The sequence below is a fragment of the Echeneis naucrates genome, chromosome 16 (genome assembly GCF_900963305.1).
Source record: "Echeneis naucrates chromosome 16, fEcheNa1.1, whole genome shotgun sequence".
In the NCBI taxonomy this organism is placed as follows: domain Eukaryota; kingdom Metazoa; phylum Chordata; class Actinopteri; order Carangiformes; family Echeneidae; genus Echeneis; species Echeneis naucrates.
This window is the reverse complement of record NC_042526.1, coordinates 22384041-22407398: the sequence shown is the minus strand read 5'-3', so window position 1 is coordinate 22407398 and position 23358 is coordinate 22384041. Positions and strand designations below refer to the sequence as shown.

Genomic DNA, 23358 nt, shown 5'->3' with positions numbered 1-23358 from the left:
GTTCGGTTTCAACAGTTTATCCACAAACAACACAAAGACAGTATACAGAAATAATGATAAAATGATAGAAAGATGTAAGGCAAACAAAAAATAAAGGACATGATGCAGTACACACAGAAACAGAGTTACCTGATGCTTAAAGTCCCAAAACAGTTGTGGTTCTCCGCCAAGCTCATGTCTAACTACTGAGGACACTGTGCAGGTTTGTTCTACCTTAAAATGAATGCACTGATGTATCTGCTGTGTCACTGTGTCAGCCAGGACTCCCTTTCACAAACGAGTCAATGTGCTCTCAACTTTTAAGCATGGCCTTTCAGAGGCCAGTTAAAGTGGTCTGTTAGTATTTTTGTTTCCAGTGTGTCACTCAGCTGTAACATTTGAGAAGTAGTTTATGCAGGGGCCATACAAATGTTAATCTGCTCCTGTCTGCATGCTTGTGCCTCAAAGAGCTCGTCAGGTGGAGGAGGCTATGGTCATTTGATCTAAGGAGGCATCATGAATAATGTGAAACAAAATTAAAAGAAGCAGAGGAAGCTGAAGCAACATCAAACATGCAAGCGGCAAGGAAGAAGGATTTAGTATGTTAGCAAAGAGTGCCGGGCCTGGACTTACATGCTGCCCATTTTAGAGGAAAAGCCGGGGGAGAGAGCTGTGTAGTCCCTGACTGATGAGCCTGACGTATCAACGTCTCCTCCCCCATCGGGTGTCTCCGCTAATGGCAGCATTGGACTGGAGAAGTCTGCAGTGGGTGCATCAGGAACAGAATCTGAGTTTGCGTACAGCAACTCCATCTGAGTGGTCGTCCTCCTTCGAGCCTGAGGAGCACAGATACAAAGAGGTTAGGACGAGAATGATGCCACAACTTCTGAGGAAACTGAGGAATAAACAAAACAACAATAACAGCGTAATACCTTACTCCTTGTTTTGGTGTCTCCACAGAGTTTCATAAGATCTGATGCTAAAGTGCTGGGAGAAAAACACAAGTCTTGGATGTGAGTAAAAAAACTAAACAACAACAACAAAAAAAAAATAAAAAATGATACTTTCTTTATAACAACATGACACAATAACATATTACAAAAACACAACATAAGATGGGTTACACCAGTGTACAAAACATGAAAGACATAAAATGGCTTGATATTACGTTAACATAATGTAACAAGATAGCAAAGGTACAACAAAAAGACTTTTAGTTAATTTTTCCTATAAGTTCAGTAATCTTTTGTCAGACTGTATAAGACCTTAGCTAATATGCAAAAGAAGAAACTTATTAAATAGGAGTCCCTAATTTAATTTCTGTCAGTTTAGAGGTCTTTGATGTGAAAAAGCTCAAAAAGCACTGCCATATATAACATACCATAACAGAGAAAATGACTATGATATAATAATGTGAGATAAAACATTATAATTGTACTTACGTGCCCTCAGCTGAAGGGCTCTGGGCAGACTCATCACTGCTGCTGTCATCTCCATTTTCTGCCAAATGAGATAAATGTATAATATGAGAAGTTCAAAACACCTTCAGAGCTGATGAGGAAGATAGCAGCAAAAGGCTTTCTGTATCCCTGTCCTGAGACTAAATTACCCAGACTTCTTTCTATTTCACTTCAGAGTGAATAGTCATTATATTATCAAGAACAAGGGAAGCAGATGAGCACAATGTCAGCGCATTGCCATGCTGTTCTATCCACAAACAGAAACTTGGTCCTCACTGAGCTCAGTCTGATCAGATGGATTGATAAAGGTGAGATGTCAAAGGTCAGACAGCAGCCAGGTGGTGACAGTCATAAAGAGAGAGATGTGTGGGCAAGTTGCGGCAGAAGGTCAAAGATCCAACATGAGGCACAAGGGGGAGGACAGCAGTAAGTGTAAGGAGTCATTCATCTGTTGCTCCTGATGGGGTCACCTGACCTACTGGCCCCGACTAAGCTAAGACATGTTGTATGGATCCTATGGAGGGGGTCTGGGGTTAGGGTGGAAGGAGGAGGAGGAGTGTGTCCAGATGAAGGGAAGTGAAGGGCCAGCAGACAGATGGAGGGAAGCCTGGTTTCATTCTACCTCATGCACCTGTTCATGTTACGTTGTTAGTTTTCAGTGCAGGGGAAGGAACCATGCATCATTAACACAGATAAGAGTCTAATGTGACGTCACTTACCAGCTGGGATGTTACCTAGCTCTGTAAAAACATAAGAAAGAAAAAAAAAAAAAGACAAAAAAAACAAACAAACAAACAAAAAAAAAAAAAAAAACGTGGGGGGAACAGAAAAAAGGCAATGCACAAATCAAAAACACAGTCCCCCAAATTCTACAAAAACAAAAAGAAAACAAAGTGCATCTACTATAAACACAACATACTGCTGAATAGCGGCTGGCAAACATATATAGCACCTATAAATTTGGTTAAACACGATTTTATTGTCACATGAAAACAGTGGAATTGCAGTAATTCGAGTCATAATGAGGTCAGCCTCTATTCAGCAGACGGTGACAGGCAACAGCATGTCAATAAACCCAATCATGCAACTGAACAGTAACACTGTCAACTGACATGTGGCTACATAACTGACTCTATAGAGAGAAACACCATCACCATGAACCCCATTTTTGATGATGCTCCTAGGACGCAGACTGAGTGAAGTCCAGGCTCCTTGGTTCCACTTCCCTCCCTGATCCCAAACATGTGCTGCTGTTACCTTGCAGAGCGTTCCCCAGCAGGGCGTCCAGCTCCGGGTTGAACTCGGCTTTCTCCTTCAGCATGTGAAAGAGCAGCTGGTTCTGTGTGGCGCTGGTGATCTCTGTCTGCTTCAGCCTGCCCTCCATCACCTTCACCTGGGACTCCTTCTGAGCTGCCAGCAGACCCTGAGGAGTTCAGAGTGCAGATACTGAACAGTGAGTTTTCACTGTCTTCCTCATCTCATCTGATATCTGTTTGTAGCTGATGCACTTTTCTGACTTCAATTATAAAAACCTAAAAAAACTAATTTAATAATTACTTTCATATTTTATGTATTCATCATGGTGAGAGTGTATTTTGATTACTGAGCCAATACAATTGGATTAAAAACATTTTAGCTTTATATCACAGAAATGGTAATGTTGTATAGCCAAGGTATACCTTTTGAAAAACCTGAACATAGTGATGAATGAACATAAGGCTAAACAACACCTGTCATGTTTCTTTTCCTAACACTCATACAACCCCTTGGAAAAAAAAGCCCAACACACTGCATGCAATGTCTTTCTACTTTCCTGTGTAACATGTCAAATTGCTTCCTCTTCGACCTCCTCTGTAGGATACAGTTTTAGGGCAACACAGCAGAACTGATTTTATGTGGGTATGAAATTACAAACTTAATAAGTGACACTGTAATAGATGAATGCATAGACTGAATTACCTGATACAGAAATTTAGAATAGCTAAGGAGACACGTCTATGAAGACATTTTCAAAATGTTTTCATAGCTGTCTCTTTACAAGAGATACTAACTCATTTGTGCAGTCCACACGTTCAGTATTTTGTCCTACTTAGTGAAGTTTGTTGTGAGCAGTGACATTTTGAAGCTGGTCGGTTATGCAACCATTTTCTCCCAGTGATCATTATCAGTGCTGGTACCTTGTTTATTGCCATTGACATGAAGTGATCCAACAGAAAACGAGCTTCTAACAGGGTACAAGAACCAATCACAGCAGAGACATCCGCTGTGTCTCCCTCCTCCTGGAAACAGACCATGAATGATTTGTTATGTTAAACTCACTCCACATTTCTTGGAGATTACCTGCTGAGACCATTGAGACCACACAGCAAAGGATTTTAGAAGAAGAAGACAATGAATTGTCAGGTTCATCTTGATTTTACTTTGAGCAACTCCCAGCTCGACGGTCACACTCACCTTGGTTTCCTCCATCTGCATTATGTTGGCCTGACAGTCAGCGATGCTGTCATTGATGTAGTCAATGTTGGCTGTCAGTGCATCAACTTCTTCGTTGAGGGGGGGCACTGCCTCTGGCCCCTCCCTCAGCAGCCGGTCCCTCCTCCTGATGACCTTCTCCTTTCTCTTGGTCAGCTCCTCCCGTTGCTATAGACACAGACAGAGAGAACAGGCCGTTTAAACACCTGTTTTTGGTTTTGCAGCTCAGTGATGATGACGACTGTAAACCTAACCCACAAACCGCTACTGAGTCACGCAAAATGATTTGTGGGTTAATTTCTCCAACTTCTTTCACAAATGAAACTGTCAAGGACTGCGTCTTAGATAAAAAACTAACAAAAGAGTGAATCGTCTGTCAGAGACCTATCAGTCAACTGAGATTCTCCCTGTGGAGCAGCGATTTATTTATCTTTATTTTGTCAGTCAGTTTGCATATCAGGATAAAGCATATAAGCTGACTAAAATGTCCAGGGAAAAGATTTCAATGAGGTAATAAAACTAGAGGGAATCATAAATATACCTCTACATTCGAGCAGGACTGGCTGGCACTTGCTAAAAGAAAAGTAAATCTATGTGACAATACGTGCTGGAAATGTTGTTCATCAATTTTAGACCATTTCATTTTTTGTTTACACATTTTTTTATGTTTAACATGCAATAAAAGAATAGGTTATAAGCCTTTAGCCAAATATTTTTTTGGTTTTTAAATGCTCCATGACTATGCTGCATTTGACTATGTTAATGTGGTTGAAATCAGTGAAACTAATGTATGAACATGAAAAAAAACAAACAAACAAGAAAAACAAATGGTCGAATCATCATATTGGACAGACGAATCCAACTAAACTGAAAAAAATTGAATCAAGTTGGGTAGAGCCCTATTATGCATTATGCATTATTGCATTAAAAACAATCAAATTCAAATTCTTCCTTTCAAAGAATGGACCCTATTTATCAATATGACCAAGTGTCTGTCTTCGTCTCCAATACCAGATCAGGAGAGACAAAGGATAAACACCAAAGTGGCAGATGGCTGCATTTTATTAGATCCTCTCCTGAGAAGACATATGTGTCTGTAACAGGGTTAGGGTTAGTCAATCAGAGTCACGTTCTGTCAACAGACATAACCCACAACTAATGGAACTGATTGAGAACGAATCTGTTAGAGCAGCGGTCCCCAACCCCCGGGCCGCGGACCGGTACCGGTCCGTGGGTCTTTTGAACCGGGCCGCGCAGAAAGAATAAATAACATACATTATTTATGTTTTATTTATTATCTGAATCTGAGCTATGTTTTATTTTGAAAAATGACCGGATTCTCTCCGTTACATCCGTCTATGACTCACTCTTGAGCTTGTCTCGGTCACGTGATACGTTACCGCTAAAATTAAACCCACAAGCTAGCGAAATGATTAAAAAAGGATAGTTTCTTTGTGAAGGGGAAAAGGCCCAGTGAGGAGACAGAAAAAGAGCCTGTGACTTCCATGAAAAAGAAAGCTGCATTTAGGTTCGGGGTCAGGGGGCAGAGAGGATGTTACGATGACGCTGCTAATAAAGTTGCATACGAGTGCACAGTGGATTCACGTTTATTATGACATTTAGAAAATAGCACAGTTTTTATGCCGATCGGATAATTTTATTTTGTTGCATTTATGTGCCACACCTTAAAGGCTGGTCCGTGGAAATATTGTCTGACATTAAACCGGTCCGTGGCACAAAAAAGGTTGGGGACCGCTGTGTTAGAGGACACACAAAATACAGTGGCAAACAAGAAACACATGAAATAGCAACATTCAGTGTTCTTCACATGCACCTTGTAACATCTTAGACTGTTGAGATTTGGGTGGGTGTACCTACAGCAGTCTGGACTCAGTGCTGTTAAGAGCATTGTGTGATGCAGGACATCTTCGATAATAGCAGTCTTTTCACAACAATATGGCAAGACAAAGAAACAACTAAAGCCAGTGTATGCATATACAGCAGGTAAAATAAGCATTGAACACGTCACAATTTTTCTCAGTAAATAGTTTCTCCATACTATCATTCCAAATATATTCAATATATTCATTAATTTCATAAACGGCATTCCATAATATACATTTAAATACAGTGAGAGAGAGAGAGAGAGAGCTCTGCTTTCTTCAGACTTGGTCCAGTGTTAGTATTTTGTTTACAAACAGGGGATAAAGGGAGGGAATAAAAAAAAAATGTAAATCAAAAGTCCTGCACCTTGAGGAGGCGGTTCATGTCAGCTTCCATGTTGGAGATGGTCATCCTCTGCATGATGACGTCACAGATCCGCCTCTCTAGAGACTGCCATTTATTGCGAGCGACTCTGGTGGAGTAAACACCAACTGTGCGCCTGTAGGACAAACTGCACACAAAGTGTGAGTCAGTTGATGAATTCATTGAATGACTTAGCTCTATTTTCTTATCAGTATCTTATTAACAAATGCCTCCTCCGACAGCAGAGGATTTTGTGTGCAGACTGAGTAGTTTTCTATATTTGCCTCTCTGGTAACATGAACCCATACACACTTACCGAGTACCATTGGGAGCTGTGTTGCCAGAGGAGTACATGCGACCAGATGGAGGCCTGTGGGTGGAGTCCTGGACCGGTTCCATCACGTTTACTTTCCTGATGACCTTACCAGAAGTGGGCCTGACTTGCCTCCTCAGAGCTGTCACCTGACACACACAAGGCAAGCAGACGTGTTATGACAGGTGAACACCTAAAGTAAAAAACTGCTGGATTTCTCCTTTTTCACCAAGATTAATGGAAACTAGAAGAGAAAAGAGTATTTTGAAGCACAAGTGCACATGAAGGAGCAGCAGATTTTCCCCAAAAAACTATTTAAAGCAAACCCAAGACTAAATCCAATAAATGTTTTCACCTCCTCAGTCTTTCTCCTCAGGATGAGCTCCTGCTGCCTCTTCTGAGCCTCCAATAACTTCAGTTGATGCTAAAGAAGAAAGAAAATTAGAGCCTCAACAAAACGAGCTAATCAAAAGCAGAATCGAAAGAAGGGAGCTCCCATCAGGAACCCCTTGTTGCTGACCTCCTGCTTGCGCTGGTCTTTCTTTAAGGTGGCAATTTCACGGTTCCTGCGAGATTCATTCATCCTGTTCTTCTCCTGCTGCTCCTTCATTTGTTTCATCAGACGAACCTGAAGCCATCAAATCCAAAAAAATGTACAATATAATCATTTAACATGGAGAATATCAAACGTGTTGTTTTATTTGTGGATCTAAAATCCATCTTTACATTTTCTTTATCCATTTAAATACTGCTTGTTGATTATTGTATGCTGATTGAACATCCTCATTAAATGTGGATCTTTTTAATTTTAAAAACAATCAACTTCAGAAATGTATCAAACCTTTGTCTTCTTCATCTCTGCAACATCCATCTGAAGCTTCTTCAGCTGTTTCTCATACTGTGACTGGTTCTTCAGCAGGCGGGCGTGCTCCTTCTGAGCAGACTGGAGCTTATGCAGTTCCTTATTCATGACGCTCAGCTTCTTCTCATATTCAGCCTTGATCTTGCGGGCCTTGTCCTCTGTGCCACTCTCCACAGAATCTGAAAGCATACGACACAAAAATCATAGAATTGATATGTAATGATATAAAATGGGGTGGCACAGCTGTTAGTGCTGTTGCCTCACAATAAGAAGGTTGTGGGTTCGTTTCCCAGGCCTGGGGACTTTCTGTGTAGAGTTTGCATGTTGTCCCCGTGCTTGTGTGGGTTTCCTCCCACCGTTCAAAAACAGTGTGAGTGGTTCTTGGTCTCTGTCTGTCTCTGTATGTTGGCCCTGTGTTGGACTGGTGACCTGTCCAGGGTGTATCCCGCTCTCACTGCCCCCACCCAGAACCCCCCGCAAGCCAGAAATGTAAAAGTAGAAAGGTAGATGAAGATGAAGACACAATTATATAAAATGGTGTCAATTATTTAAAATGTTACAGAATCAGTTGATCCTATAGAGCTTTCTCTTTGATTTGAGAAACTGAACACTCCTCCATGCTTTTGAAATCTTTGAGAGAAAAATTTTTGTTGCCGGCTTCATCTGGTTTCTGGCACAAACACTCACAGCTATCTCTCAAATCTAAAGCATTGTCAGTGTTTTCTTAATTACTAAAGAACATTCATTCATTCATCTTCAACTGCTTATCTGTTTCTAGGTAGTGGGGGGTGCTGGAGCCAATTCCAGCTGACACTGGATGGGTCACCAGTCCATCGCAGGACCAACACACAGAGAAGCTGTGACCTTCTTATTGTGGGGCAACAGCGCTAACGACTATGCTGCCGTGCTGCCCATGCAGAGATCAGACTCTTTTAATCAAAGCAGGACAAGCAGGAATAAACTTTGCTTTTAGACTGAAATAAACGATAAAAGATCAAAAGACCAAACAAATATAGTGAAACATCTTGCATAGTCACTAATAACCCCCCACCCTCTATTGTATTCTTGTCTTACTCATGTTTTGGAGGACACGGTCACGCTCCAGCTGGGTGTCCCTGATCTTGCACTGAAGCATCATGAGTTTCTGCTCATATTGTTGTTTGAGCGTATGGAGACGCCGCTGGCTGTTCTCCAGCTCATCAATCAGCTTCTGCTTGATGGCGATCTCACAGGTGATGTTGGCCAGGTCTGCCTGATAGTTCTCTGTCACACACAGTCACATGCAGACAGGTGTTACATGTCATAGACACATACAGAGGGAAAGGTCTCTTCAGAGGAGTTATTCTTACATCAGATGCACTACCAGTCCGCTTTATGCAAACATGCTGGATATCATCTGATCCAAATAAATTTACTTTGGTGTCATGTAGATAAAGAGTTTGCTGCTAACATTCATGAGGCTTTTTTTTGGTATATATATCAGAAATAGACTGCTACAAAAACATGGCCACCTGTCCAACAGAGTGACTGGCATAAGGTTTTAGAGTAGGGTTAGCCATGACTTCACAGCTCCCCCTTGTGGACCATTTTCAGCCAACTGCGTTCATTCCAAAAGGTTTCTGTTCTGAGAAGAGTGAGAGAGAAATCAGACACTGTCACTCATACCTTTTTCATCTGACTCGGAGTCAGAATCCTCTGAGCTCTCTTCAACGTCCATGTCCTCCTCTTCCTCCTCTTCATCCTCTTCCCCTTCCTCATGGTCGCTGGCGTCCTGAACTTCCTACAACATAAACAAACACAACAAAATACATCTGAATGCTATTCTCAAAATATCTAACAGAGAGTCACTTTAAAGAAGAAATGAAAGCAATGAGTCTCACCATGTCTGCATCCTCATTGACTCGCTCAGCCATTTCCTTCTCGGTGCCCTTTTCCTGCTCATTATCAGGAATTTCCTCCTTGTTGGCGCTGAAAGATTTAGGCACAGTGATGAGTCAGAGACATCAAACATCTGCTGTTAGTGTGTCATGAAGATTTACTGAGCAGAGCACAAGGTATATCCCAAGTGCATCGTGACAGGTACTGTAACACCCAAGTAAACATGAAGCATATTTTAACAATACATCTGTGGGTAATAAAGACAAGTGAGTTAGTGGAATATAGCATTTGTTTCGTCTTTTTGGCAAATAAGCTTTTGAATAGTCTTCGCCCAGCACAGAGAAAAAGCTACTCACTATTTAGGGTTTCATTTATATATGCATAATCTGCATTGTTCACATGTGCCATAAACCAGCCACATAGAGGCAATATTTCAGACGAATGGATGATTATTGAGATGCTGCTGTTTAATTTTGCTTATTTGTGAAAAAGACAAGACTATTGTTTTAAACAAAAGAAGGAGGCATCTCATAAGAATCCCCCCCCCCAAAAAAAAAAAAAAAAAAAAAAAAAACAGAATGAAAAGCGCATGAAGATGCAGTGCACAAAAGGAACCAAATCCATGGAGCAGATCAGTTGGATAAGTGCTTTATCCAAACATGGAGGCCTGGAAATGTTGAGATGGTGAAGAGGAATTTGTCATTTTTCAGTCAGCTGTAAATATTTAGCCTGTGCGCTCAACCAGTACCTTCAAGACATTTCTGACCATCAACAATAAAAATAGGAAAGGATTCTCATAAACACATGAATTAGAGAGATGCTGCTGAGTTCCAGAGTGCATTAAATACATACTGCATTGTCAGCAAAAAAACACAAAAAGGTGCACTGGAAAGCAGAGATGTAGCATGATGGATCAATGGATGAGCAAATACATTCATACAGAAAAGCGAAAGAGAGATTAAAGTTTATTGAAAAGGCAAAAACAGTGCTGCTACACTTGCAAATTCTCACTCAAGGAGGGGAAAAAACCTTATTGAAAAATAAATCAAAAGCAAAACAAAAAACAAAATTTGACTTAGGGGAAGCAAGGGATGGGATTGGCAACAGGAGGGTGGGTGCTCAGACAAACCTGGCATCCTCAATCTCTTCCACCACCTCCTCACTTTCCTCCCTCTCCCTCTGCTCCAACAGCTGCTGGAGTCTTCACGGAGGGTGTGAAGGGTCAAACGAGAGAAGGAAGCAAGAGGTGAACGACGGAGGGAAAAATGGAGGGGAGAATGGTCAGAGATAGCTCTGCACCAAAAAATCCCACTGTTTATCCCCAAAGTGCCGACAGCGTAACTCTAATGGTACTGTTGCAAGCTACTGTGATGATTAGCGCCGGTGTATTAGCACATACTGAGGGATTCCATAGTGGTGAATGAGAACGTGGCCTCAGACACTGAGCCCACTGTATTTGTGTAATGTATGTAGATGTCCCATTTGTCAGTTATGGTTTTAAATGCGGCCAGTAAAATATATTTATGGGAAATTACATAAAAGTCCCAGTTTATAGATCGTGACATGAAGGGAGATATTTGTAAGTTTTGCTATCGTTACATTACAGTGTTGCAGAAAGAGGTGTCTGTGTAGGTGTTCGCTCATCCAGGACATAGTTCTCAGAGAAAGTAGAGTCAATGGCAACAGATTTTACACTTCATCAGTTCTGAGTGACCGGTGGTTTCCCTACATGATCCCACCAAGGCTAAATACCTGGATTTCCCCACCAGCCACTCAGAACTGATGAAACCTCTTCACGGAGGTGAAACATCTACAAGAACTTACAACTAAATCCAGTTGTCCAGTTAGAGTAGACTTTCTTTGGGATATGAAGAGGTGCTTTTGCTGGACATTATGATGTTGCCATGCCATTGGCCTATGACCTTTGGTTTAGGAAATCATATTATTTGCATTTTATAAATATGGACTCCAACCAAATGTGTGTTCCAAATGCCAAGACCGCACTGGTTGCATGAATTGCGTTCACAAGAATGAGATGACAACCTAAAAACATAAGACCACCAGCTTTGATTCTTGAAAGTAAAGAGCAGTGATAGGAGTGATAAAAACAGCTTAAAGTAGTGATAAAAAGAGAAGCAACAGAAGCGCTGTTTTTCCATGTAAACAGCCCTTAGTGAATAAAGAATTAAGTTTCAAGCTTCTGCATTTTTAAGAAAACAGCTGCTAATGCCAAAGGTGACCCTGTAGCAATAGCAAAAATTACAAATACCTGCTCCATGTCCAGAGGAATTTAAATAGGCACGCTGGAACACTAAAGCCATATTTCTAATGGTAACGCCTCAGTAAAACTGACTGCTGGCTGCAGTCTTTGATATGCCTTTGAAAAAATATTTATGGTTTGTAATCAAATCATAGAAGAGCCAATCTAGTTGGAAACTTATAAAGATGCAAAGATAGCTGAATATGCAACGAGACACAACAGCTGGATGGCCTAAGCATCACATTTTAATGATGAAATAACCTCAACTATTCATAAGCAATCTTACTACCTCTTTTTTTTCTTCTTCTCTCGTTTCTTCAGTTTCTCCAGGTCCTTCTTGGCCAGCTCGATGATATCAGATGTCTCCTTCTCTGGGGCCAGCAGCGAAGAGGAGAAGGAGCCGGATCCTCCGTAAAATGACTGACGGTTGGAAGCGCGGGACAGATTCTTCCTCAGATTCTCATTCACAGCTTCACTCTCCAGGAGTTTGGCTCTGAGGGTGAAAACCAGGCACGGGGACCCGACAGTGCTCACAGCAGGGTTACACACTCTTATAATACACAAAGCTTTGAAGGTTTGAGGGTTTCAAGAGTTCTCCAGAAATAGTTATCTTTTAACTATCTCCACCAGCTCAAGTCACTGCAACACCTTTCAACATCAACACTGAGTAAAAGGTTTGAAAACTCAACACTTTTCAGTAGTGACTGAAGTATGAGACATGAAGACATTTACTGATTTATCACAAAACAATAAGGAGAAAAGGCCCTGTGATGGACTGGCGACCTGTCCAGGGTGTACCCCACCTTCACCCAGTGTGAGCTGGGCTTGGCAGCAGCCCCCGCAACCGGGAAATGGATAAGTGGTTAAAGATGAATGAATGAATGAATTACTAATGAATACAGCTCTCATTTATTTACACCTATTTCTAAAATGTAATGCTTTCACATGTCAGTGGGGTTGAGTACTCCAGGATAGACCAAAGAAGATGGAAGTAGAGCAGGATATGACTTATTTACCTGAGCTCTTCAATCTCCTTGATGTAACTCTGAATCATGTTTCCGATTTCTTCTGTTCCTCCTTCACCTGGAAGGGAAGCAGGGAAGATCTCAGGTTTTGTTAAATATTCACAACAGACCTCAAGACAACAGAATAATAAGAGTTTTACTGCACAGCCCTACCTGCCCTGGCAAGGGCCTGGTTGGCCTGGTCGCTCAGCAGTTGGGTGAGCCGCGCCCTCTGTGCATCGATGGTCTCCTGCATGGCTTTCACCCTCACCCTCAGGTTGCTGTTCTCCGTTTGCAGCATGGAGTTCTCATGGAACATGTCACTGAAACTCTCCACGCCATCTTCACCCACCATACGTTTGCCCTGCAGAGGGATGGGAGAAAGTGACTTATCATTGCATTTATTTCTGAGCAACAATTTTCAGCACACAATGGATAGGGTTAGTTCACAAACCACCAGAAGAAACAAAACAGTTTTTTCCACTCCCCTTTCTCTTCTTTCCTCACCGTTTTGTACTCCATCAGTTCCATCTGCAGTCGAGCAATTTCTGTTCTGAGAGCGCTGATCTGCTGGCTGGCCTTGTCCTGGTTTACCATCACTTTGTTCTTGATGTTCCGGGCTCGGTTGGCATACTTCAGTGTGTTTAGAGTCTCCATGAAGTCCTGGTCAGACGGGCTGATGCATGCGATCATCACTGTTTGGCTTATAGGAGAAGGAAGTGAATATTATTGTTTGCTTTAGCTGTACAGTTACTTGTACTGCACCTTTTTACTACTAACTAATAACCTAATTACTAGCTGAGTAAACCACTAAAATTACCCATTTGTCTCGGAATAGAACAAGGCTAGACTGAGTTCTCATGAATTATGCCAATGTTAAATGATGATGCACATTTCACATTTTGGATTTGTTGATTTTGTTCTTAATTCCTCTTGGGTCCTGAATTTTAACTAACCTAAAAACTATAAATGGTACTTATAAAAGAGAAATCATAAACCTGTTTCCTCCCAAAGAGTCCTGCAGGAGTCGGGTGAGCTTGGAGTCTCTGTAAGGCACATGGGAGGCCCGCTTGCTCCTGTCACCCAAAGCACTGATTACATTCCCCAGAGCGAGCTGCAGGAGAGAAAGATTCATACAGATCTTCACACAGCAGGAGGTCATATCAGGACTACAATACACTAATAAAATGACTGTGTAGTGCTACCCCGAAAAAAAAAAAGTTAAATGTAATTTGGGTACAACATGAAATCTTGAAGGTTTCATTTCTTTATTATTAAAAATGTGCATTCCCTTATGCATGCTTGCATTTAAATACACGTCTCCATTGTCACTGGAGTGCATGTAATTTAATTTAATTTATTCTACCACTGCCTTGCACTTCATCCCTTTGTACCAGTAACATGTGACATGACAGTGAAGTTGAATCAAATATAATCTAATGTACATATGAAATGCATACTATTCCTTCTAAAAATCGCTTCATGAAGTGTATCACTGCTGATAGCGTCATTTCAGACTAAAGCTGATGTGCTTTTTGTTGCTAAGGCAGCAAAAACCCCATGACATAATCATACATAGTACATTTTCCACTGATTCTCCACTCCACCTTTACTCTGTTGCACTTTGGTTTCACACTGAGCATTTAGAAATATCAGCCACAAGATGGCAGCATTGGACTATCAGAGCTGCTGCTCCTACTGCAGCAGTGCTTACTGTAAATGGAGGCAGAAACTCACCAGTCCACAGTTGATGGAGATGCCCTCTTTGGCTCGATCACCTGTTGCTCCCGTTCTCTTTAGTCTCTCAGAACCAGCCAAGTCCACAAAGTGAAACTTGGCCGTCAATGTCTCATACTCATCCAACTCAGAGTTTCCATTGGAGACTCTGTTATCAGTTTCATTGTCTTGCTGAATGAGGACACACACACACACACACACACACACACCATTAGCGAAATAATCACTCAATCAATAATCAAACTTGCACTTTTTTGTGCTGCAATACCAGGTCTCTAACAGTAAAAGTTACCGCAGTCCAATCAATTCAATAGGACAAAATAGACAAATACATACATAAATTGATTAAATCAGTTCAAGAGAAAATACTAGAAATCCTGCGCCCTCACATCCTCATTGTCCATTGAGTTAATGGAAAACCCTACTAAAAGCAATAAAAAAGATCATAAAAAGTTTTGAAATCGATTTTAAAACTGAGAGGCAACCAGTGAAGGGACTTGAGAAAGTGTCTTCTCCTACAGGTTTTAGTAAGCAAGACATGTTGCTGCATATTAATAATACATTTTATTTGAAAGCGCCTTTCTCAACAAGCAAGGCTACTTTACAAGTGGTAAAACCACAATTAAAAATAACACAATAACATAATTTAAAAACAGGAAACAATAGTTTTTAGATGTGATTTAAAGAGGGGTAAACAGTCCACAGTGATGTCTTGTGGTTACATCAGTTAGTGTGTTCATTACATCCTAGCTCTTTATCTTCAGAAGCCTTTATTTCTAATGTGACTTCCTACCCTACAAAAGGCCACACAGTGCAGATGGTTTGTAAATCGAATTATTTTTAATTTTTATCTTACTCTTGAAAGTCTACATTCAAGTAATAAAAAGACTGGACATCTAATCATGAAAGGAAAACTGAATTCACTAGCATTGAACTAAAATTCAAAAGTAAAGAAAGTGCATTAATATTAAGAGCTCATTTTGATTAAACACGTGACAGTAATTGTTGTGTAAATGTACTTACATTGTCGGAGGCACAAACGCGGACTTGGCACAGTTGGATGGTGAAGATGGCATGTGATCGAGAGCTCTGGACATTCATCTGGGTGCTGGCTGTGGTACGTGACAGAGCTCCCAGCTTCAAGCACTGCATCATCTGAACAGGCAGAGAAGGGGTTTCATGTGTTAACACACTATTTCAACTCAACACAACAACAAGGAAAAAAACACAACAAATCCTCTCTGATATTTAGAAGACTAAACAAGAGAGTAGTAACGGCATATGAATTGCAAATTAAAGTGAATGGCATTGTCCTGGAAAAGAGGTTTACCATCTATTAAATGTATATTAACAAAGGGTGTGTACTGCTGATGATTATATTAGCAATTGTACTGAACAAAATATTTGAGATATTCTCTCCCTCCTGTACCTCAGCCTCAGAGGTAACGGTCCGTGTGGTCACTCCCACTGTGTAGATTCCTCCCGTGGCATCTTCATGGATCTTGATGTGAGATTTCTGCTTCATATCTCGTGTGGAGTCAAAAAGGTCCAGAACCTCCTCGTTATAGAGCTGAACAAAAAACAGTTAAACTGTTGAACTGAGCAAATGAAACACTTCAAATTACTGAATGAAATCATTCAAATTATTAAAAAGTTGAATCATCTTCATTGAGATTTTTTTATCCTAACTTTGGTTACATTAAGGACCAACATAAGCTTCAGCTTCAGCTTATTTCAGAAAAATAATGTTCAAATTTTGGAAATTTAAAGAGGTGATGGGGTAAATGAAACAGACTGTGTGAAACAGACTTTGGCTGATAATATTAAATTTGATTATATTAACAATGTATAATATTTGGCAAAATATAAAAAAATACAATAGTATACTTATTTATTATTATGTATCTCTTTTGACAGAGCAAACTCATATTCTAAAAATTATACAAAGTCTCATAAAGGTGTAATGTTCATACAGAAAGAAAAACACTAACAGCTTAAATTGGATTGACTTCATCATAAAAAAGTATTGTGTTGTGATTACAGTATTTATACAGAAGAATGTTGGTTTCAGTTTGAATGGTCTTCCTTACATTTAATTTTTACTTAAAAAAATAAATGAATAAATGATTTTTTTTTTATTATACCCTGACAAAGAAACTGAAATTTTATACTCCTAAATACTTCGGTCCATTACAAAACAAGTTTAAATCAAAGGGAGCTGACATGGAATGCAAGAATAATTTCTGGTCCAGTTTAGCAAAAAGTGTGAAATACCCTTGGTTGGTAGAAAAAAAATGGGTAAAGCCAGCTTAGAGACTGACTGCACCAAACTTTACTCATATTGAAGCATGAAGTTTGAAGTGATCATTTCCTGCCAGCCATATCATTTCTGTGCGGGTCTCTTAATGACAGTTCATCCACCGTTTCCATTTCTTGGTCCAGGAATGTGAACAATGTAACAGTCTGACAGACCGACACAAGTGTCAACTGAAATCATTCCTGTTAACTCCCGCCGCCCAGACTGAGACCCCCCTGTGCCCCCAACACCTCCAACCCCCCGATGACAGCTGCTGCAGTTCAATTGTCAGGGTGGATATTTTCAAGTGATGGAGGGCTGGTGCCAAAGCTTGTTAAACGAGCTGTGTCAACTACATAAGTCTGACCCATGACATCTCTGTACAACCAGTCCCAACGCTAGTGAGTGACATATTTAATTTTTTTTTTTTTTGTTTGGTTTTGGCTGGAAGAAGCAAGAACAATATCAAAACATGGCAGCTTGTGTGAATTGGGTCTGTACCTCAAGAAACTGAGCATTGATCTTAAACTCAGGCACTGGGCGCCCCTGCTCCTGGGCGGCTTGTTGGCGCTCCTCGATGCCTCTGAAGAGGTGATGGACAGCACGGGGGATGATGCCCAGTTCCTCATCTGGGATGTTGACATCAAAGCCCGTCCCCATGGTGTAGGTTTTCCCTGAACCTGTCTGTATGTGGAGATGAAGATCTCTTGTAAAAGAACAAATACTGCAAACAATCTGAAATCAGGGTGAACCTCCCACAGATCAGGACATCAGTTTCACTGAAAGGTTTGAAATTCTAAAACTTCTAACACTCTTCTGCTGTATCTCTTTACTTGAGTAATTATGGTAACCTCCTTATACTATTTTAATGCAGTTCATTTCTTCTCATAACTTGTTCCTACAAAATTTGGATGATCTCAGTTTAATATTCTGTTTGACAAAAATAAAAGTATAATCAAGTTGTAAGTGAAGGATAGTTTGTTTTCATTTTTTAGTTTTACTATTACAATTATCTTGTTGTAGGGTATTTTTTGTGTTGTAATTTATAATTTCATTTACTGTTCAACCTTATTTCTGACTGTGGTTTTTAAATGTGCTAACTATATCAGAGTGAAGCCTGATAGAGGAGATGTAAACTGCATTGAGATGTTCAAATATATCAACGTAGTGTTGCGACCTTTACAAAAGACTTTGAACAATTCAGAGCACTTTAAATTAGAATTTTTTTTCTCTCCTCCCGGCATCATTTTTTTTTTTATCTTTTTACAGCTGAGTTCTTGTGATCCTGCCGAGTGGGTCGGTCTAAATCTAGATTAGTCCCTGTAAAGCCAGAGAGGCAAACAGTCTGATCTGGGCCAATCCAACCAGAAGTGGGCCAGCAGAAACAGTAACTGTGAGATATGGGTCAAAAACACACATTAAAGATGTAAAGCTAGTTACCTAAATGTATGTGAGCACTTCACTGTGAATTGTGTAAGTGCCATGTAGCTGGAGCTCTGTCACCACAGCAACCCAAGAAGTAGGGAAGGTAAGGGGCAGCGGGCGGAGGAGGGGGCCAGAGGTTGTACCCCAAAGTTGCACGTTATTTCCATGTCAAAAACTTGATGGAGGACATGAAGAATGCAAAGTATGCAGATAAGAAGAACAAATGAAGAAATGACTGCTTACAGTATCCAATAATCTTCAGATTATTCTCCCAGTGAAATGTTTGAACTATCAAATACCTGGAAAAAAGCCTGACCCTAATGTGTGGCATTTGTATCTCTATTCTTTCAGCCGTAATTTCTCGAGCACTTTGTGAGTGCAGTGGGGATGAAAAACATTAATCTCTGTACGTCTCAGCAATAGCAGGCTCACTGCCAGTGATGCGTTTAATACCACCGCTAAACCCCCTAAGCGTTCTTAAAGATACGACGTGATGGAGGCAGCAGCAGCACTAATAAATGAGATGGTGTGCATGCAGTGGAAACTGAAGTTTCTCTGGGCTTCATAAGAATTTTGGATTATGAGGATTATGAGCCCCATTATGAATAAATGAATAAACATGCTGTGAGGTAGACTCAGACAGATGAATCAGAGCTGAGCACTAGTTTAAAAAAAAAACAAAACTAATTTTTACAAATGTCTGTCTCCCACAGGAACAATACAAATTTGCTGTAACTCTGTCTGGGTTTTAATTTTTGTGTTGGAGTTTACGTCTGATAGAAATCAGGGCTCTCGGTGTAGAGGACTTCATACATGCCGAGGCAAATATTTTTGGGGGGTTTTAATAAAATGTGACCTAGACACTCAAATATACTCAAGTCAAGAAATCTGGAACCATCCAATGTTGAAAGATATTTAGATATCTCATTTGTTTCAGTCATACATACGCAGACTTTTTTTGTATCTTCAGGCCCATCCAGACTATTTCTTGTCACTACTGTTTATGCTAAGCTATGCTAAACGCCGCCTGGCTGTAGCTTAATATTAAGTGTAGAGAGGTAAATGCAGCATTGATCCCAAAAAGGAGGGGACTAAGTGCATTTAAAAAAATTACAGTCCATCCATCAATCTTCTACCGCTTTTTCCATTTCCAGGTCGTAGGGGTGCTGGAGCCAATCCCAGCTAAAGGAATACAAAGTATTCCTTTCAAACAATGGCTGAAAGGTAGTTTCAGTCTCTCTCCGCCTGCTCAACAGGCCTCCTTTCACATCCCACACAGACACCCACACACAGAGACCATCTCTCCGCACCGCTAGCAGTGCAGCTGAGAATTGAAGACAAAGACTTGCCTGTCCGTATGCAAAGACGGTGGCATTGTAACCTTCGAAGCAGCCGTCAATCAGCTTCTCGGTGCAGGTGCTGTAGATGGCTTCCTGCTGGGAGTCCATGTCGAACAAGTAGTCGTAGGTAAAGGCCTTGTCTTTCCCCAGGATCACCTGCGGCTCCCCTGGCATCACAAACGTACAGATGTGACATCCCTCAATTTTCTCCTTGGCCAGCTGGGGACGAATCCTATGCAAAACACAAAAAGCAGGGATCAGGTTGTGTTGAACGGGATGTAAAAATGAGGTTTGTTGTTTGAATAATAATGTTTGAAAAACTGCAAAAGTACCTGCAAACATTATAAGGGGTACATGAAAAAAAAAAAAAGTACAAAAAAAGCTAAGAAAAAAATAAGTGACTGTTAGGTTTAGTCAATGCTGAAGTGCCCTAAACCCACATTCTATCTAACTCCACTCACTTAATTCATTACCTCAGTAAATGGTTTAAAAAACCAAGATGCTGACAGTGGAATTGCAAACAACTAGAAACAGTACTGTCAACACGTTTACATTCATGTGAATGTAAACGTGTTGACAATGCAGAGTATATTCACAGTAAAGTTCAAGGGCTCGACGAAACAGGATGGAAAGTTACTGGAGCTGCTGTGTGCGTCAAGCTTTCTAACATTATAACCCATTTCTCAGCACCCTCATGGACCTGCTTCTCGAAACAGTAAACTGGTTTGTTCAGACATGGTAATTATAGCTGTGTCTGTGCAAGCATATTTTGGCAGGCAGCAATTAGCAACACAATTAAATGCCATTAGGTACCAAAAACTGTTACTGTAAAATCCATTAAACTCTTCATGGGGAGAGTTGTCTGGTGATTGATCGCTTGCAAAAGAAAGCTAGAGACCAAATTTTATTTTTTAATGTCCATCGCAAAGCCAACATACAGAGACAGACAGAGACCAACGGTCACTCACACTCAGACCTACGGACAACCAGTTAACCCAAACATGACGTCTTTGGACAACCACTACGCTGCTGTGCTGCTGTCAAAATGATATTTCAATTATTGCAATGGCTCAATTAATTTTGTAAAACACTTACAACATCAACATCCAACTCTGACCTAAAACTATGTTCCATAAAACCTGCAGGTTGGTTAATAAGTTACCACTTTAGTGTGTCTGTCTGTCTACTGTCAAAGATTAAAGTCAGAAAAGCTGAAACCTGGCAGGGATTATCTGGTTTGGGTTAGAGAGAGGGAGGGGTGAAGGGAGAGAGAGAGAGAAGGTAGGAACAGACGGTGCTGAGTCTGAGAGAGAAACAGAGGGACGGAGGTGAGAGAGAGAAGGACTGGGTGGGTGAGAAACCGAAAAAGACTGTTGTTTTGGTGGAACCAACAGTACAACAGACATGTCATACTCAAGGACAAAGCACAAAAATTAGAGTTCATCTCGGAAAAGATGAAAAGAGTTTATTCAAATCTGATTCATTCAGGACCGCTTCGAGTAGTTAGGAAAGACCAACGGGGCCAATCTTTGAGAAAATATCTCTGTCACTTTAAACTAACTCTCATCACAGGTTAAAACACTAGCTTGGGAGAAAACCACCTGATGGTGGGCTGGTCACTCTCTCTCCTGTGTGGATAAAAGCCTCATTGTGTCCCCAAGTCCACGGGAGAACAATGCTGGAAGCAGAGTACAATGCAGCCAGTGTCTGTCTGTGTGACACACAATCCCAGCGTTGACACTGATGGCACGGCTGTGGGATTACATGGCTGGACGATGGTGAGGGAGGAGAGGTAATGTCCTGCCAGAGTTTGTGACATGGCAGGGAACCTCTAAGCGAAGTCACAGGCAATAGACACAAACTGGTCATCGTTCTGCTGCTGATTGTTTTTGGTGACAGGTGGTTCTCCGAAATTCCAAAATATTTGTCATTACTTTAATATTGAGACTGACATATTCTTAACATTTGACACATGGTACTGATGGACTTCCTCATCACAAAACCAGCCTCAGGATGTTCCCTGTTGCTGTATTTTGCTCAGGAAGGAGGCCTGACTCCCGTTCCTATTTGTAACACTGTCTCAACTCTCCAACAGTTAATTTTCTACATGTATATCTGACTTCAAATAATAACGCAGTGACATCCAACGCACACACACAGTGAACAACAACATGTCTGGTTCATTCAAAACAACAATTAGCTCTTAGAACTAATCTTTCACATGAAACTGCATTTCTACTGTGGGAGGCCTTCAGCTGTGTCAATACTCATTTTTACCAGTGTTTTGGTGTGTTTTTTTTAACCTACATTTGTCATCCCGCCAGAACATATTTTCTACTGAAACATCTTCAGTTTTTAAAAGCCCTTCATCAGTTAGTATGTGCGTGTGCTCACTTAGAGGATAGCATATATTTCTCTAGGTTTCATGCCATTCCACAGCTCAGCAGTCAGTGGCAGTGATGCATTAAAAAAATGTGAGCAAAAATTTCAGCCAGCAAACATGAACAAAAAAGAAAATCTAAAAAGACAATCAAATCATCAGACAATCATCAGAGGAGGTAAAAGTTCTAATATGGGTGATCATGTGGAAGAATGATTTCTCTAATTTAGACTACAAATTGAGCGCATTTGCAAGAAACAAAGGAAAAAAAGGAAACACACATTGTGTTTTGGTTAGAAACGGGTGTCTGGCCGAAAAAAGTCAGGACAGTCAGACAATGAACCTGCTCAGTGAGTCTACAGTGTGAGATGGTCTTCATCGCTGTTTTTACACACACACACACACACACACACCAATGAAGCCCAGTCAGAAAATCAATTAACTTCCATGTCAAATTAACCATATTATCCTACTATGTTTTCTTCGCCTGTAGGAACATTCTTGAAATCTAATCTTTTCCAGTAACCACAGGAGGGGGATGGGGGTAGTATTTTTTGGGGGCTTGTCTTTGTCTCAGACAATTTAACTTTGTAATTGAGTGTCTAATCCTGGCGGGATCAACACTCTCTTACAGCACTGTCACATCCAAGAATTTCTCCAGTTTCCTCCAGTTTCATCGACATGCAAACACTGAGCATCTCTGTTGTACATCATACATGACTGTTGGTTCCTATGAATGATTTTTAGATTATTTGATTTGAGTAGAATTGGAGTAGAAGAAGCTTTAACTGTACTTGGGGTGAAACAGGAACAGGAAAAGCCACATACACTTCATCACTTCAGTGACGATAACACAGCAGATACTTCAATTGCCTTTATATTACAATATTATTATTATACTCTGTAGAATCATGTTGAAAGGTAAATGTTGTGTCAGTTTCTCAAAAAGTGTCATCGTTCAAATGAAAGATAGATAAAAGATTATACTATCAAAGGTTATGTTTGTCGCATTTCTTTTAATTAAATGATTCTATAAAGCTCCACTTCATTCAGTTCATTTCTCAACTAAAATATAATAGAATAACAACATGAACAAAAGTGAAAGGACACAACAGACCCTATGGATCTGGACATGGAAAGTAATGGAGTTTTCCATCAACCACAAATGAAATCAATACATCTGATTGACTGTCACAAGCAAATATTGAAGCCAAACTGATCATATGCGTGAAAATGAAAACTGATCCTCAGTACATAAATACAGGGGTCATAAAAACAGTTGTGGTGACTCATCTATTCTCATCTTTTCCTGTGGATTATGAACATTTTAGAATGAGCTCAGGTCAAAGGTAAAAAGTGTCAGGGGTCAGGGGTCATGATGTCTGCAGCAGAGACATGTAGTCAGACTATGATGAGTCAGATGCAAACAAAGCAGGTGGACACAACTAGATCTAAACTGACTCAACTTTCCAGTCCGAGTCATAACTTCAGCACTGACATGATGAATCTTTCACCATTCATTTCACTGAAAGGCAATTCATTGTTTTTCATTTAAACATATGGTCTCCTTTTCGCACATCAAACAGATAAATATTTTTAGGTTTTTGACATTTGCTCAGACAAAATAATACTTTTGAGAACACAGCATCACACCAACCAAAAATATCCAACAAGAAATTCTTTATGGTTTCTGAGTTAATATGAA

General features: G+C 40.4%; 1 protein-coding gene across 5 annotated transcripts in view; it reads right to left on the bottom strand.

Annotated features, from left to right (window-relative positions):
• LOC115056204 (kinesin-like protein KIF21A) overlaps positions 1-23358 on the bottom strand; it is a 51069-nt gene that overhangs the window by 12919 nt on the left and 14792 nt on the right. For 2 of the 5 annotated variants that reach the window (XM_029522473.1, XM_029522474.1), the window contains exons 2-26: positions 19283-19505; positions 17010-17192; positions 15642-15782; positions 15236-15367; positions 14213-14383; positions 13474-13589; positions 12983-13178; positions 12650-12839; positions 12488-12554; positions 11761-11964; positions 9214-9301; positions 8999-9113; positions 8408-8596; positions 7313-7512; positions 6992-7099; positions 6827-6895; positions 6475-6620; positions 6162-6306; positions 3894-4079; positions 3617-3718; positions 2697-2862; positions 2159-2179; positions 1422-1479; positions 912-966; positions 613-815 (exon numbers count right to left, since the gene is read on the bottom strand). In XM_029522473.1, coding sequence (XP_029378333.1) covers positions 613-815; positions 912-966; positions 1422-1479; positions 2159-2179; positions 2697-2862; positions 3617-3718; positions 3894-4079; positions 6162-6306; positions 6475-6620; positions 6827-6895; positions 6992-7099; positions 7313-7512; positions 8408-8596; positions 8999-9113; positions 9214-9301; positions 11761-11964; positions 12488-12554; positions 12650-12839; positions 12983-13178; positions 13474-13589; positions 14213-14383; positions 15236-15367; positions 15642-15782; positions 17010-17192; positions 19283-19505 — 3474 coding nt within the window. Of the gene's footprint in view, positions 1-193; positions 483-612; positions 816-911; positions 967-1421; positions 1480-2158; positions 2180-2696; positions 2863-3616; positions 3719-3893; positions 4080-6161; positions 6307-6474; positions 6621-6826; positions 6896-6991; positions 7100-7312; positions 7513-8407; positions 8597-8998; positions 9114-9213; positions 9302-11757; positions 11965-12487; positions 12555-12649; positions 12840-12982; positions 13179-13473; positions 13590-14212; positions 14384-15235; positions 15368-15641; positions 15783-17009; positions 17193-19282; positions 19506-23358 lie in introns of those variants that run through there. The other 3 variants (XM_029522477.1, XM_029522475.1, XM_029522476.1) reach the window with 3 other exon arrangements.